General features: G+C 50.3%; 1 protein-coding gene across 5 annotated transcripts in view; it reads left to right on the top strand.

Moving 5' to 3' along the window:
* The first annotated feature begins 2,153 nt into the window (after positions 1-2,153).
* Positions 2,154-15,579, top strand: part of PIGQ (phosphatidylinositol glycan anchor biosynthesis class Q) — a 39,292-nt gene continuing 25,866 nt past the window's right edge. For 3 of the 5 annotated variants that reach the window (XM_017808745.1, XM_017808742.1, XM_017808746.1), the window contains exons 1-4: positions 2,154-2,191; positions 6,477-7,168; positions 12,393-12,524; positions 13,955-14,075. In XM_017808745.1, the coding sequence (XP_017664234.1) occupies positions 6,504-7,168; positions 12,393-12,524; positions 13,955-14,075 (918 nt within the window). In that variant the 5' untranslated portion in view covers positions 2,154-2,191; positions 6,477-6,503. Of the gene's footprint in view, positions 2,192-4,829; positions 5,221-6,476; positions 7,169-12,392; positions 12,525-13,954; positions 14,076-15,579 lie in introns of those variants that run through there. The other 2 variants (XM_017808744.1, XM_017808743.1) reach the window with 2 other exon arrangements.

Below are 15,579 nucleotides of genomic sequence, written 5' to 3'. Positions count from 1 at the left end.
AGACCAACTCTGGAGCAGCTAAACCAGCACCAGAGTAGCTAAAGGATGACCAGGCTACTCAGAATTGACCACGAGTTGGTGCCTTGGCAAATTTACCACCACACTCTCGAATCCTTATGTGTTTTTGCAAAGCTAATATGAATATTTTTCTTCCCCACACACTGTTTTTATGTATCATGGTTCCACCATCCTGATGCCAGAGTATGACCAGAGTGGTAAGGCCAGAGCTGGCAGCTGTGGCCTGCCAGAGAATCATGGAATCACAGAATGGTTTGGTTTGGGAGAGACCTTAAAGGCCATCTCATTCCACCCCCTGCCATGGGCAGGGACACCTTCCACTAGCCCAGGTTGCTCCAAGCCCTGTCCAGCCTTGCATGGTTGAGACAACTGGTCTGTACTAACTCATCCCCAGGATATTAGGAAAAGTTTTGGAATCACAGAATGGCACGCTGGGTCTGTAACAGACTTCAGGAGAAGGGTAGGATGAAGGGAACTCCTTCTGTGCTGCATTCCTGACCTCTACAGGGAAGCAACAACCACTGCACAGAGTAAATTCCATATGGGAACGTGGAACTGCTCGCACTGCCCCCTGTCCCGGGGCTGAGACTGCCGGGCTGGGCTGTCTGTTATCCCCTGTGGAGGAGAGCTCGGAGCCACTGCCCTTATCGGCAGAGACCAGGGAGAGGCGGGCAGGGTGTGGTGGCACAGGGAAGGGCGTTTTCCTCTCCCATCTGCAGCCCTCAGTTTGGACATGGTGCTGAACGGCTCCTTGGCCTCTGCTGATGTCTGAGACCTGAGTCCAGTCACCACCTCTCACCCCAAACGATCCCTGGAGAGGACCTTGCTCCTTCCTGGCCTTGGAACAAGCACTGAATATGTTGAAGATGGTGCCCTCCCAGACTCCTCTCCCTGTAGAACGAGGCAGCCCCAGAGCAAACCCAGCAATAGGGAAGGGGCCTGTCTGTGTGGTCTGCAGGTATGGAGATGAGCCTGTCCCATCCCAGGGAGCTGAGCTCCCAGAAAACCAAACCTTCCCCCACCTTATTTCCAATTCTGTGGCACTCAACAACAAAAATAACCCCCCAAAACCTCTTCTCTAGCTCACCTCCACCTCCACACCCACTTTTTCCCTTTTCATGTGAGACCCCCTCACATTGCCCAGAGTCTTCCCAAGCTCGATGGCCGCAACCCACCACTGGGTCACAGGAGGGAAGCTCCCGGGCACCCATCTGTACTCATGGGCCTCTGCCAGGCCAGGGAGCTGCTGAGGTGCTGGGAGTCAAGGGGTCCTGTCAGGACAGCCCCTGGCCTGTGGGGGTGGGGGATAATAGAGTCCCATGGGGATGGACAAGTCCCTGACCTTTGGGATGAGGGACAACAGGGTTCCTGAGGAAAGGCTAGTCCTTGGACTTTGGGGATGAGAGTGAACGGGGTCCCGCTTGGCAAGGCAAGTCCCTGGCCTTTGAGGATGAGAGACAAGGGAGTTCCATGGGGACAGGCAAACCTCTGGCCTCTGGGGACATGGGAGAACATGGTCCTGTGGGGACAGGCGAGTCCCTGGCCTTTGGGGATGGTGGACATCAGGGTCCCACATTAGAAAAGGACGTCCCTCACCTGTGGGATGGGGACAACAGGATCCCATGAGGACAGGAGAACCCTGTGGGATGGGGGGCATTGGGGTCTCGTGAGGACAGGTGAGTCCCTGGACTTTTGGAACAGAGGATGACGGGGTCCCATGAGGACAGGTGAGCCTCTGGCATGTGGGAATGGGGGACAACTGGGTTCCATGAGGACAGCCGAGCCTCTGGCCGGGGAGGATGGAGGACGACAGGGTCTGGTGAGGACAGGTGAGTCCCTGGGCTGTGGGATCGGGGGCAGGGAGGTCCCATCAGGACATGCGAGCCCCTGGCCTCGCTCCAGGGGAGGACGGGCACGCTGACTGCCCTTATCGCCCGTCCCAGGCGGCCCCGCCGCTCCCCGGCCCGGGAAAGGCGCCGGGAGGAGCGCGGGGAGCGGGCACAGGGAGCGGAGCGGGCACAGCCGGGCCCTCACGGGCAGCGGGCACAGCCGGGCCCCGAGAGTCCCGGAACGCGGGCGGCGGGCGGCGGCGGCGGCCGGGCCCTCCCTGCGGGGCCCCGCGGCTCCCGCGTCTCCGGGCAACGCGGGCGGAAGCGGCGGCGCCGGGCGGGCGGTAGGAGCGGGGCGGGCCCGGCCGGGCCGGGGGCTGGGGGGGGAGCCGGGGGAGCCGTGGGCGGGGGGCACTGCCGGGCCCCTCACGGCAGGAGAGACACTGAGGGGCTGGAGCGTGTCCAGAGAAGGGAACGGAGCTGGAGAAGGCTCTGGAACAGCAGGAGGGGCTGAGGGAGCTGGGGGGGCTCAGCCTGGAGAAAAGGAGGCTCAGGGGGGACCTTCTGGCTCTGCAACTCCCTGACAGGAGGGGGGAGCCGGGGGGGGATCGGGCTCTGCTCCCAGGGAACAAGGGACAGGACGAGAGGAAACGGCCTCAAGTTGTGCCAGGAGATGTTTGTATTGGATAGTGGGAAAATTTCTTCATGGAAAGGGTGGTTAGGCCCTGGCACAGCTGCCCAGGGCAGAGGTGGAGTCCCCATCCCTGGAGGGATTTAAAAGCCGTGTGGATGTGACACCTGGGGACATGGGTTAGTGGTGGCCTTGACACTGCTGGGGGAATGGTTGGATTCGACAGTCTTGGAGGGCTTTCCAACCTTTATGTTTCTGTGATTGGGTATCTCCTGGCCTGCTCTCCCTCACCCCCTGGAAGGACTTTGGAGTGCTCAGGTGTGGGTTTGACCCAGGGTCAGCACCCCTTGGCTCTGCTGGTGGCCACAGGACAGCTCATGTGGTGACACCTGGGCCACATCCCACTGTTCACCTTTGCTTTTCTGACAAAAGTTCTGAAATTAATTCATCCTGGGGTCCTGTCTTTATTTTTTGGTCACCTTAACACATTTTAGGTGGTGTCCAGTTTTTGTTTTGGTCGCCTGACATCGTTTGCTGATGCTCTGCAGCATCTCAGGGAAAGGCTGGGGGTTTCCAGCAGGAATGGGTGGATCTGGAAGATTTTAGGCACTTTATGAACAGGGACTAAGCACATTGGTAGGATTTTTCTGCTCAAATTAGCAGCAGTGAAAACAATTGACTGTGATACTTAAGAGGTGAACTTTATATTTCAGTCTATTGAAATGAATGAGGTGGGATACATAGCCAGTTGTGGATTTGGGAATACAAACCACAGTAACGTAGGAATAGTTGATCAGCTGGTTTTCATTTATCAAGATATTTTGTACAGCCTGAAAATTGTATCAGAATCTTCTCTGCAGCAACCAAAGGGCAGATGATGTGCTTAGGGTATGATTTGACCTGAGCTATAGCCAGATTAGTTGGGTGCATAAAATGCTATTAATTTAAAAAGTTGGGAAAGGTGTAAGAGGAAAAACTCTCAAAATAGAGAAGATAAGGATAAGTGTTTCTGCTCCATGAGAAGTTTTCCCAGATGACTGTGGCTATCTTAAAAAAAAAATCTCAGTGAAAAGTAAATGTTTGTGTTGAGAGTCAGTAGACAATTCCTCTTCCAAATGTCCAATGGATGGACAAAACTTTAAGGTCGGCTGTGCAGAGACACTGGAAGTCTCTTGTAGGGATACACTCAAACACCTCTGACATCTCTTGAGGTAAAAGAACAATTAAAAAATCAACTTTAAAAGCTTACCTCTCCAATATTACTGATATAAGTACTGAAAACCCCCTTCAAGTATTTATTCTTTTAATTTTTCTATTTTTTCTTTCAAAAATGGAACTCAATTTCAGTTTTTAGAGTATTCAGCTATGGGCAACTTCACTTACAAGGTTTTGGTACTGTGATATAACTAGAATGTTATCACTAGCTAAATTTGTATTATTTTAAGTAGTGTCTGAGCATATGTGTGTATGTACATTCCTGACACATTCAATCTGTTGTTTTGCCTTTCAGACCCCCTGTATTTACATAATTTATTTCCTTTTTCCTGGGAGTATGTCTGTGGGTCTTAGGGGAAAAGAATTAGAATCCTTTTGCAAATCTAAAGCAAAACATCATCTCACCTGACAATGTTTCCTTAACAGCCTGAGTTCAGCAAGAAGGCATGAGAGGTGGTGAAAGGAGCACTACTTTGGCCAGTATTCCTGGACAAACCAGGGATACTGAAGGGAAGGAAGGCGAAATATAGGGGACAGGTTTTATTTCAAACTATTTTAAGGACTAATCTAATTAATTGTGTCTGTTTCACCACTTCTGGATAGGACATGTGTCCTTCGATGTCTCCATGGTCCTCCGGAAAAATAACACCAAAAATACCTCTTTCTGTAGAAGCTATTCCCTGTATTTCCAGAGAAGTAAAAAATAAGCTTGGAAGTCTTGTTTTTCAGTCCATTTGGGTGTGATAGTCACGAGGCTTTGGTGAAAGATGCCATTTTTATGTTGTGCTGCAGGTCTCTGTCCTGCCCAGGCCTGGTGTGCTGCACCCCAACAGCCTTGGGGCGTCACAGCTGCCACTTCTGCCCTCCCTCGCGCAGCTCTCTGCTTCCCTTCCCTCCTGCTGGAGGCTTGAAACCCTTTGGGAAAACACATAATAGTTGAGGTTCTATCACTTGCCCAGAGAAGCTGTGGCTGCCCCATCCCTGGAAGTGTTGGACAGGGCTTGGAGCAACCTGGTCTGGTGGAAGGTGTCCTCACTCATGGCAGGGGGTGGAACGAGATGGGCTTTAAATTCCCTTCTAGCCCAAACCATTCCGTGATTCTATGATTCTTTTGAGATCCTGTTTCCTCACAGACTCCAGGTCTCCAAGGTTATCCCCCTGTGGCCTCCAGATCTCACCAGGGGCTGGAGGGTCTGTGGGGCAGCAAGGGACGGTGCTGGGTGCCCTCAGCACCTGTCAACACTGTGCTTCCAGCACCACGCTCCAATAAAATCCCTCAGGAGCACCCCTATGTCTGCTTGAGGGAAGTTTTGGGGGTGCTTTGCTGTTTTGCAGTAAAAGGGAAAATTCAGTCCAAGGAAGAACAACATTACTCCTTGCAAAGGCAGCTGTGGTGCTTTTCCCATCGGAGGACCGTGCTGTGCACCAAGGGAACCTCACCTTGTTGCTCAAGGAGCTGAGAACTTCTACATTTCCAAGTGCTGTACTGGGGCTGGGGGACTGGAGGAATCGTAGAATCCCAGAGTGGTAAGTTTGGAAGGGACCTTAAAGCCCATCTCATTCCACCCCTGCCGTGGGCAGGGACACCTGCCACTATCCCAGGTTGCTCCAACCTCGTCCAACCGGCCTTGGACACTTCCAGGGATGGGGCAGCTGCAGCTCCCCAAATTACCCTTCTCTGAGTTTTAACCCCAGAGGTTAATCACTCTCCTTTGCTGCTCCCCATCCCTCCACACCGTAGCAAATTCCCAGGTGCTGAGATTTACTGACTCCCTTGTCCTGCATTAACGGCGAGGAAAACAAAGCCATCAGGGCCTCCCCTGCGCATCCTCTGTCCGTGTTATAAATACCCTCTGTGTTCCCTTTCCGACTGACTGGGTCCCTGCAGAGGAGGCAGCCTCGGGGCCCTGCGGAGTTTTCACATCCCTAACAAAGCACTGAAGGACGGCAAAGGACAACGGGCGCCGGGTGCGACTGTTCTGCGCCAGCGCCCTCCTTACTGCAATTACAGCTCTGTTAGAAACCTCCACCTTATTTAAAGAGACACTGTCAACTGCCTCAAAGCTCCTTTTGGGAAGAGTCTCCCAAAGCCACTGAGATGTGTTCTTAATGATGAGGAGAAAAACACTGCAGATAAAGAGCACTGATAAAGTGGAGAGGCTTCTCCATTTTTAGGCTCTTGTGTCTAATGAATTAAAACTGCTGCACAAACTTCAATTAATCACTGTAGTCCCTTTTGATAAAATTGTTGCAGTTTCCAGATGAGGTGAGTGAGGCAAGAGGAGCTGAGTGATCCGACTAAGGTTGCTCAGTGAGTTTTTGCAGAGCACAGCTCTGGGTTCTGAGGTGATAAAAGAGAGTCTGAAATTATCTGGCTTTATGGCATGGATCAATATTTGATTGTTGGTAATAGCAGGAAATACTCCCCAGAGACACCATGGTGCACTCTAGAAGTGCTCCAGCACATCCAGTTGGGGATCTAAGATCCGAGGCTGAATGAATTCCTGATCTTTTCTGGTCCGGTGCGCTGTGCTTATCAGTGAAAGACCTTTCCAGGACTCAGAAAAGGTGACTCCAGGCTCACCTTTCCTCACTTCAAAGACTGCAGATCATCAGGAACCTCCTGAACGTGTGTGTGTCTGATGGCTGTCACTGTCCTTACACAAGTGGTTGGGCGCAGTGTTTTCAAACCTGCTTGGTTCTCCTCTCTGGTGACTTTGGCCAGCTCAGATTTTCTTGCATTTACTTGCCATTCTCAGCTTTTATTTTTGTGTTTGTTGCAGGTGTCCTGTCCCTGCAGGGTCCCTGCCATGGTACTCAAGGTGTTCTTCCCATCGTGCTGCTCCTCGGCAGACAGCGGCATCCTGATCGGCCGCTGGCTGTCGGAGCAGAGCTCTGCCGTTGTCCTGGCCGTGGTGCACTTCCCCTTCATCCCTGTGCAGGTGAAGCAGTACCTCGGGGAAGTTCAGCACCTGACCAAAGTCAGCCTTTCTGTGCTCGGCTCCTGGAGCAACAGCAAACAGGAGAAAGAGGAGGGTCTGAGTGAGTTCTTGGAAGACCTTGGGACCATATTCTCCCATGAGCCTTGGATTCAGATAAGCAAAGAGGGAGACAGCAAGTTTTGGAGCTGCTCTACCCTTCAGAAACACTCCAGCAGCCCTAAGGAGGAAGAAGTCATCTTGGTGTACTATGACCAGCGCAAAGTTATGCTCTCCCATCTGCACCCCCCTCTGGACACAGGTGATGGGAGGGCAGAGGATGCCTCCAAGCTCTCTGCCATCTTCGACACCGTGGCCAGGAGCAGGGTGCTGTTCATGACCGACAGGTACGACGAGGGGCCCATCAAGCTGACCCACTGGCAGTCGGAGGGGGTCGAGGCCAGTATCATCGTGGAGCTGCTCAAACAGACCTCTGTGCCTGCCTGCATGCTCCTCACATTCCTGCTCTCACTGGTCTCTGGGATCTGCAGGAGCAGGTAAGTGATGTGATATCAGCCAGCTTGTTTTGTGTGGAAGTGTAATTTAGGCATTTACAGGATTTCTGCTCAGCCCCAGTGAGAAATATGGTTGATACAAAAGGTTCTGTTGGAAGCAGGCTGCTGTTGGAGTTTGGGGAGCCCCACTGAAATCACAAGGCCAAAGGCTCCCTCAGATAGGACTCTTCATGGAGCTGGGAGGCTTTCTGGGGAGGCATTTGCAGCAGCCCCACTTCACTTTCATCACAGCTGGGCCAGTGGATTTCCAGCTATTCCATGGCTGACAGAATGCTTTGAGCCTCTCCTTAATGGCTTCACAGCTGGGACTCCCTCCTCCCTGTTTGCTGTGAATCCCTCCACAGCTGTCAAACGTCAGCAAATAGTATTTCTAAATCCATTGTCCTCCAAGAGACTGTGGTGCTGCAGCCTTGGCGCCTTATAGCAGGTCACAGGGATTGCTGCTGTGCATGAATCCTTGGTGAAATCCTGTTCTCACAACCAGGAGACTGACTAGGATGATCCACATGTAGTATGTGGCAAGTGCTTGCACTCATGAGGAATTCTGAGCGGATTTGAAGGGGAGAAGTTTAGAACCATGGAATCATTTAGGTTGGAAAGCTCATGGAGTCCAACCATTAACCCAACACTGCCAACGCCACCACTAACCCACGTCCCCCCGTGCCACATCTACGTGCTTTTTGAACACTTCCAGGGATGGTGATTCCACCACTGCCCTGGTCAGCCTGCCTGGAGAGGCTGTGGAGAGGGAGGAGAGTGGAGTTCTGGTTCCAAGCTGCAGGGGGACACTTTAATTGATGAAATTTGGATAACAGCTACTACTGTATTCATGGATAAATCTTCTCAAGTGCAGCCTAAGGGCAGGAGGAAGGGAAGCTTTTAACAGTTTCCAATTGTGTGATACTGTTGTGAAAGAATTACAGTGAAACTCTTCCCATGCAAAGACTTTCTGAACAGTAGGGTTACGTATTTTGGTACATAAAGGGGAAACTGTCTGGTTTTGGGCTATTCTATTGGAAGAGATTTAGGATCAGGCCAAAACCTGATATAATCAAGGACACTGGTTCCTGGGGCTGCCCTGTAGATGCTGACTCTGTGTTAGTGGCTGTTAATGGTGACTAAGTCACAACTTTGTGGTTGGGCAGAAGATTGGGAGTCAGCTCAGAAGGTCCTTTTTCTGGCTGTCCATGGGCTGTGCCACCACCAACAAACAGGATGATCCTTTTCTTTGTCTTAAAAGGTCCTGACTTGATCAGTCAGGCTTAGAGTCAGGTTAACCCAAGGCTCACAGGTCCCCAGAAGGCCACAGTCTAACTCAGGAACTCAAGCTCAGTCTGGTTGCTACCCAGCTGCTACCCAGCTTCTCAGGAATTCTGACTTCAGCTTTTCCTAAGCCCAGGATGGATGTTTTGAGGCACAGCAGCAGCCAGCTGTACCTGCCAGCAGGCAGAATGTGGGGCTGGCTGTGCCCAAACCTGGGCTGAACTTGTTCTTGGGCTTGGGAGACAGATACAGCTTGTTCTCTTCTCTGTTTGATTCACCCGTAGGATCAGCATTATACTCACTTATCATACAAAGCATCAGTCTTAGAGAACAGAGGTTAGTACCTGGCTTTATAACAAACCTCCTGCTCAACTTTTTAAGTCATTTAAAGGAATTTGGTTCCACTCAGCACGTAGTGTGTGCTACAACCTCCCTTGTGCCAACATCCTCAAGGCAGGGAGGGTTCAAGGTGTCACGGGCAGGTGTCCTTCCAGTCCCCTCCTCCCCGTGCTGGGACAGGATGTCCCATAAAATAAGATTTACCAGGTTTTTGCTCCTTCAGGTCACAGGACTTCATTCTTTCCCTGGTTTTTGTGATGTCAGCTTTGAAAAGCTAAAGAAAGAGATCAGCAATGTCCTCTGGGGCTGCAGACCTTTTGGATATGTCCTATTGTGTATTTGCACAGGAGAAGCAGGGCAGCAGCTGGAAATCTCGGGAAGTGAGTTGCTGACACCCGTCCAAGCTCACCCAGTGCTCCCTTATCTTGAGTTAAACCATTTCTTCAGCACCACCGTGTGCTGAGGGGTGGCCATTGCAATTCTGCTTCAGAGGGACTTGGGGGCAGGATTCCCATTATTCCTGAAGGTCTCTGTACTCTTGGGGACATCAGGATGAACAATAAGTTCTGTGTACTCCTTGTGAAAAAAGTCTGTTTATAAACACCATGAGGTCTGATCCCTCATCCAAAGGGAGGCACTGTTCCTGCAGTTTCTGGGAGTTCTGGTTAATGGAGCTTAATATTTGCATGTGATCTAGATTTGGAAAGATTACTTTTCATCTGTTATCTGAAAAATCCCCTCTCACTCCTGGGAAAAAACTAAACTGGAAAATCAAGACTTACTCATGGAGGCTGTGCTAATTTATTGCTAAAATTCCTTATATTTGGAAATACCCCAAAGATCTCCTGCTGCTTAAATAATGCAATGACACAACGTCACTGGATTTCTGTTGGGTTTTTCAATCTGGTTGGTTTTCCATTGAAGTTCTGAAAATCATTCTATGTAGTGGGTGGTAAACAAGTGGGAGCATTTCTGGCAATGTGCAAAGGGGTAGGAGACCACGCAGGGAATATTTCTGGCTTTCTTCCTCAGCCCTCCTAGAGATGAGAGTTCCCGTAGCACATCCTGCAGCTGCTCTGTTGAGCTTTTTGCAATATGTTTGTGTTTTTATTTCAATAAGGATGTGTATTTCCTCTGCAAAGAAGGTGTGTGAGTGGAGTAGAGGTTGTCCTTGTGGTGTTGGGTGAAAAGAAAAGAGAGTCAGTTGTAGCACAGACAAGCACATCCATCTGGTGTGTCTGTTGCTTGAGGAGCAGCCCTGGATGTGGGAGACACCCAGTGCTGGGAGAGGATGTGGAACTGTCACTGTGAGTGTGTGGCACAGGGCCCTGGATCTGCTGCTTTCTGCCTCAGCTGAGAGGGTCTGGCAGCTGGGGTTTGACTGGTAATTCCTCACCTTCAGCCATCTGGACATAATCCCACAGGTAGAGTTTCTCCTTCCCCCTCCTTTGCATTTCAAGTGCAATTCTCTGCTCTAGTCAAGTTTTGCAACAGCAGAATTTGTAACTGCTGGGCTGGGGCATAATTGGAAGAGAAAGCTCGTCTGCTCTTGTGTCTCTGTGAATCTGTGAGCCCAGGTCTTTGCATCAGTGACCCCCCCTCTCCCGCCCCTGCACGGAGCTCTTTCCTCCACCCCTCCTCTGACAAGGCAGCTGAGGAGCAGTGCTTTCATTTGTCTCCAAGGTGGGAGGCTGTAGCGAAGAGCTGAGTAACTTGGAGACCTCAAATTAAGAATGATTCACAGAACACTGCGTGTGTTTCAAAGCCAATGTGTCTGAAATCTGAATGGGGAGGGAGGGGGAAGGGGGCACTTCAGCACTTGGGTTTTCAAGCTGACAAACCCTGCACAAAGGGTGGGTGGAAGGGCTCAGGGGGATGTGGGGAGGAGGGGATAGCAGCCACGGGGAGCTGAGTGGGGTTTGGAGGGGCCATACCCTTGTGATTTGTGTGAAATGTATAAATAGTCTGTCCATCCCAGACTGTCCTGCGGGCACTCTGCTGCTGGGCGTGGGCTGATGTCCTCTGGTGAGATCCATGGAAGGCAAACACACTTTGCAGGGACACACATCTCCAGGTCATGCTCAGTAATGATCCAAGCAGCTCTACAATTTCAGAAGCAAAGCAGGATACAAGGAATAATGTTGGCGTGTGAAATGACGTGAACTGCAGGACCGTGACAAAGCAGTCCAGGAGAGTAGGTGGAGTGACTAAAAGTGAATGTAGATCCCTGGACCCTAAACAGAAAACAGTGAAACACTGTGAAAATAGTGCAACAACAACTGTGTACAGGAGAGAAGTGATTCAAATCATGTCCACATCAGAGTTTAGCCCCCAAAGCAAACCTGGTGCTCTGTGTTGCTGTGGCTTCTGCACCCAGTGCTGTGTCATTTTAACCTACACAAAGCACTATCAGTCCTTGCTTTGTAGGTTGTGTGGCAATAAAAGTAACTCCCCAAAATAATTGAGCATCATTTAGTACTTTTCTTCTGAGTCATAAGAAAAGAACCGTGTGACTGTTTCCTCCCCTACAAGCCTCATGTGAATGTTAACTTTGAAACCTAATTAAGTGCCGAGTGTCCTGTTATCTGCATAATGCTGGTCACTGTGAGGCTGTGGAGAGAAGGTAGAAATGAAGACCCTGAGAAAGGAATTTGAAAGTAATAAAGAAAAAAAGAAAAAAGGATCAATTGGAAGAAAAAAGAAAAGAGGGGGGGAAAGGGACAGAAACTGCACAGAGAGCATTGCTCTTTGTTATACCAAGCTCACACAAAACAGAGACTAGTGATCCCCTCTCCTGTGAGGAAAGGCTGGGACAGTTGGAGTTGTTCAGCTCAGAGAAGAGAAGGCTCCAGGGAGACCTGAGAGCCCCTTCCAGGGCCTAAAGGGACTCCAGGAGAGCTGGAGAGGGACTTGGGACAAGGGATGGAGGGACAGGCCAAGGGGGAATGGCTTCCCACTGCCAGAGGGCAGGGTTAGATGGGATATTGAGAAGGAATTGTTGGCTGTGAGGGTGGTGAGGCCCTGGCACAGGTTGCCCAGAGAAGCTGTGGCTGCCCCTGGATCCCTGGAAGTGTCCAAGGCCAGGTTGGATGGGGCTTGGATTCATCTGGGCTAGTGGAAGGTGTCCCTGCCCATGGCAGGGGATTGAGATGAGATGAGCTTTGAGGTCCCTTCCAACCCAAACCATTCAGTGATTCTATGATTGGTAATACTGGGATTTGTGCAGCAGTTACACCATGTTGTGTTGTTGCCCTGCACACAAAACTGCCTTGGCTCCTCTCTGCTGGAGGCTCAGGCCATTGTGCAAGCCCAGTGATGTATCCCAAAGCACAGGCTGGAATCAGGATTGCCTTGTGGCTTCCTTGGAAGAGCAAGGCACGTGGTTTGACAGAGTGGAAATGGGAGGTTGGCTTGTCTGCTTTAGATGTCTTGGTCTGGCAAGGCTCCTTAATTCTGTTAACCTTTCAGAGAGTCCTTAACATCTAATCATCGTCTCTGCTTGCACAGCCTTAACTGTGCATTGACTGTTTTGCATGGATTTGGGATGCTGGCCTGCCTGCTGCATGGCAAAGGCAAAAGGGGACATTCCCATGTGTTTCTGCAGGGTGCTGAAGTTTTGGCCTTTGTCTTTCTTATGGAGCAAACTCTCAACTTGTGAGCAGCTGGGACATCGCCTGCAGCACCTCCAGGTCATCAGCAGCAACAAGAAGGCTCAAACCCAGACTCAGCTGATGAGGTATGGGGTACATGGAAAGTCATGTGTGTCTTTGCTCTATTCCTGTCTCCCTTGGGGAGTCCAAACCATGGATCCCATGCTCACACAGCACTGTGGGGTCATCACTGCACCCCTTGCTCTACTCCTTTTTCCCAAGCCTTGGAAAGGCAACTGGGATATTGCCCCCCAAAAGCTTGTCCTGCACCCATGTGTGAGTGCTTTGCTCTCACAACTCCCACAAACTCATTGCTTTCCTGTGTGCTGCTGTTAACCAAAAACTGCCATCAGTGTTCAGTGGCACTTCCCATAGGAGCAGAAAGGTTTAAATGTTCCTTTCTTTCACCCACTCTTTTGGGGAACCTTTTCTTGCAAAAACTCTGACGGCAGTAACAAAGTCAGTGTAAGAGAGAAGGCAAACATGCAGCACAGTGAGTGGAACAGAGCAGAGATCTGAGACAGATATTGAATGCCCTGCGGCCCTTCCACAGCCAGTCTTGTTCTGTGTGCTTCTCTGATCCTGCAGTAATAGACTCCCAGGGAACACTTAAAATAGATTAGCAGATTTGAAGGCCAAAAGTAACTGCGATTGTTTAATCTGATTTCCTGAATAACTCACGTCATAAAATTTCATTCAGAAACTCCAGCAGGGAAGGGGGAACTCAGCAGTCCTTCTGGGTTTGTGTATGAACCCAGAAACACTATTTATTGCCTTGAGTTGGGAAACCATCTGATCTCAACGGGGATGCTCCAAGTGCTGGTGCCCTCAGGGCTGGTAATTGGTAAATCCCCCCTGAGTACATCTCTACCTTTCAGTCTAACATTCCTCTTTGTAGCTTCAATCCAGTCTTTGCTCCCTACTAAAAAAGGTTTTGTGGTGTGACAGACTCTGAATGGCTCCATGTTTAGAATCACAGAATCACAGACTATCCTGAATTGGAAGGGCCCCACAGGGATCATCCATCCAACTCCTGACCCTGCACAGACACCCCAACAATCCCACCCTGGCCCTGGGAGCATTGTCCTTGAGCTCTGTCAGCCTTGAGGCCGTGCCCACTGCCCTGGGGAGCCTGGTCAGTGCCCAACCACCCTCTGGGGGAAGAACCTTTTCCCGAGATCCAACCTGACCCTGCCCTGGCACAGCTCCAGCCCTTCCCTGGGTGCTGTCACTGGTCACAGAGCAGAGATTGGAGCTGCCCCTCCACTGCCCCTCATGAAGAAGGTGCAGACTGCCATGAGGTCTCCCCTCAGTCTTCCTTCTCCTGGCTGAACACAGAAGGAACAGCAGAGCAGGGAAGGTCAAAAGGTCCCTACAGTGTTCCTCTTCACTGGGTTGTCCTGTTGTCCCTGGGACATTAGAGATGCAATGTAAGCAAAGCCAACAGTTGTCTTTGAAACATTAAACACTGTCCTTCCTTTTTCTCTAACACTGTTTCTTGTTCTCCTGCATGCAGGAAAGCCAACATCTTTGTCTCTCTACTGATTGATGTGGCCCTGGGGATCCTGCTGATGTCCTGGCTCTACAGGAAGAACCGAATTGGTCACCTTGCTGACACTCTCATCCCCGTGGCTGACGTAAGTCTGGCCAAGGCTGTTCCTCTTTCACCTGCTCTGGGTGCTGAGCAGCTCTCGATGCCTGGGGTAGTTGGAAGGAGGCAGTGCCTCCCACACAAGGGTTTCAGAGAGTCCTGTCTGAAGTCATGCAAATTAGGTCTCCTCAGAACAGTGAAATCTTCAATCAAGCCTGTTGGGGCTGCTCAAAAAGAACACAGTTCTGCTTTGCATGTGCTGTGCATGGTAATTAGGTGTTTACTGGAGGGCTGCTCCAGGTCCTGAAGGAACAATTATGGCTTGGACAGCTCTGCAGCTGCAGGTTGAGTGGTTATGGAGTCCCAGTACTTTTATTTTGTTCTTGAGTCAACAGAAAGTGTCCTCAGATTGTTTGGGGGGAAACAAAGCTGTAACTTGGGCTGAATCTGATAAACTGCTGAAAAGTCAGACTTGATAAGCAGTGCAGCTGTGCTTGTGAAAGGAGTTTCATGGGGAAGTCCAAAGGCTTTGGCTGGTCAGGGTACAAACACCTGAAATCCTGCCTAAGAGCTTTGGGATACAGAGGCTAAACTAGGAAAACTTGCTGTGTCTTGTGATTCTGTCAAACATAGCTCCTCTTGCCCACGAAGATCTCTCAGCATCAGCAGAAATTCATGAGGAGCAAGTCTGACTCACACTGTCCTGCTCTTCTGGTGGCTCATTTTAGGTGCAGAGCTCCAATATATCTGTTTAGTGGCAATAAGGAACATATAATGTACTTCAGAAGCTGGAGGCCAGACCACTAATCTGAGGTCAGCTCTGTCTTAAGAGCTTCTGTGTCTTGGGAATACAAGTGCAGCCAATTTTGAGCCCTGCCATGCAGCTGCACAGCCTAATCCTTTCTCTGCCCACTTTTCTTTCATTTCTGAGTGGATCTTTCCATTGGTTTCTTTCTAGCAGCTGGAGAACATCTTCTCTCTGCTCTTTTTCCAGCTTCTTGATTCTGATTAGAGAATTCCAGCAGCAGTTTATCTTTCCTACTTATGCTACATTTCCTGAGAAGGGCTCCCATTTCCCTTGATGATGATCTGCTTGGTCTGTGTCTAACCCTTTAATTGTTGCAAGCCATCAATCTCTGATCATGACATGCTGTGCTTTCACAAAGTGTGTATGGAGTGTCCAGCATAGCTGTGGATCACGGTTATTGCTATTGTTCTTATCTTCCATAGTCAGACTTTCAAGGATAGCATGTTTTAAGGATTGCTGCAGCCACTGTTCACCAGCAGTGGTGGGTAGAAAGGACCACATTTCCTGCAGGGGCTATACCCTACAAATATTTTTCTAAGCCTTATTCCTAAGTCTTTTCCTTACAACTGGAGAAGTTTAGGTTCCCTAGAGCTCTCTCTATGCGATTATTGTAAGTGCCCAGCTCTCAGAAATCTGATTTCTTAACAAGTCTGCAGGGAAGTGGCTTTGGCTGCGTTCCTGGTGGCACAGGAGGCTCCGGGAGGGATTCCATCTGCCCAGTGTCTTTGGCAGATGGACACTC

This window comes from Lepidothrix coronata, unplaced genomic scaffold (genome assembly GCF_001604755.1).
Source record: "Lepidothrix coronata isolate B3197 unplaced genomic scaffold, Lepidothrix_coronata-1.0 Scaffold24, whole genome shotgun sequence".
NCBI lineage: Eukaryota > Metazoa > Chordata > Aves > Passeriformes > Pipridae > Lepidothrix > Lepidothrix coronata.
This window is presented reverse-complemented; position numbering and strand designations above follow the sequence as displayed.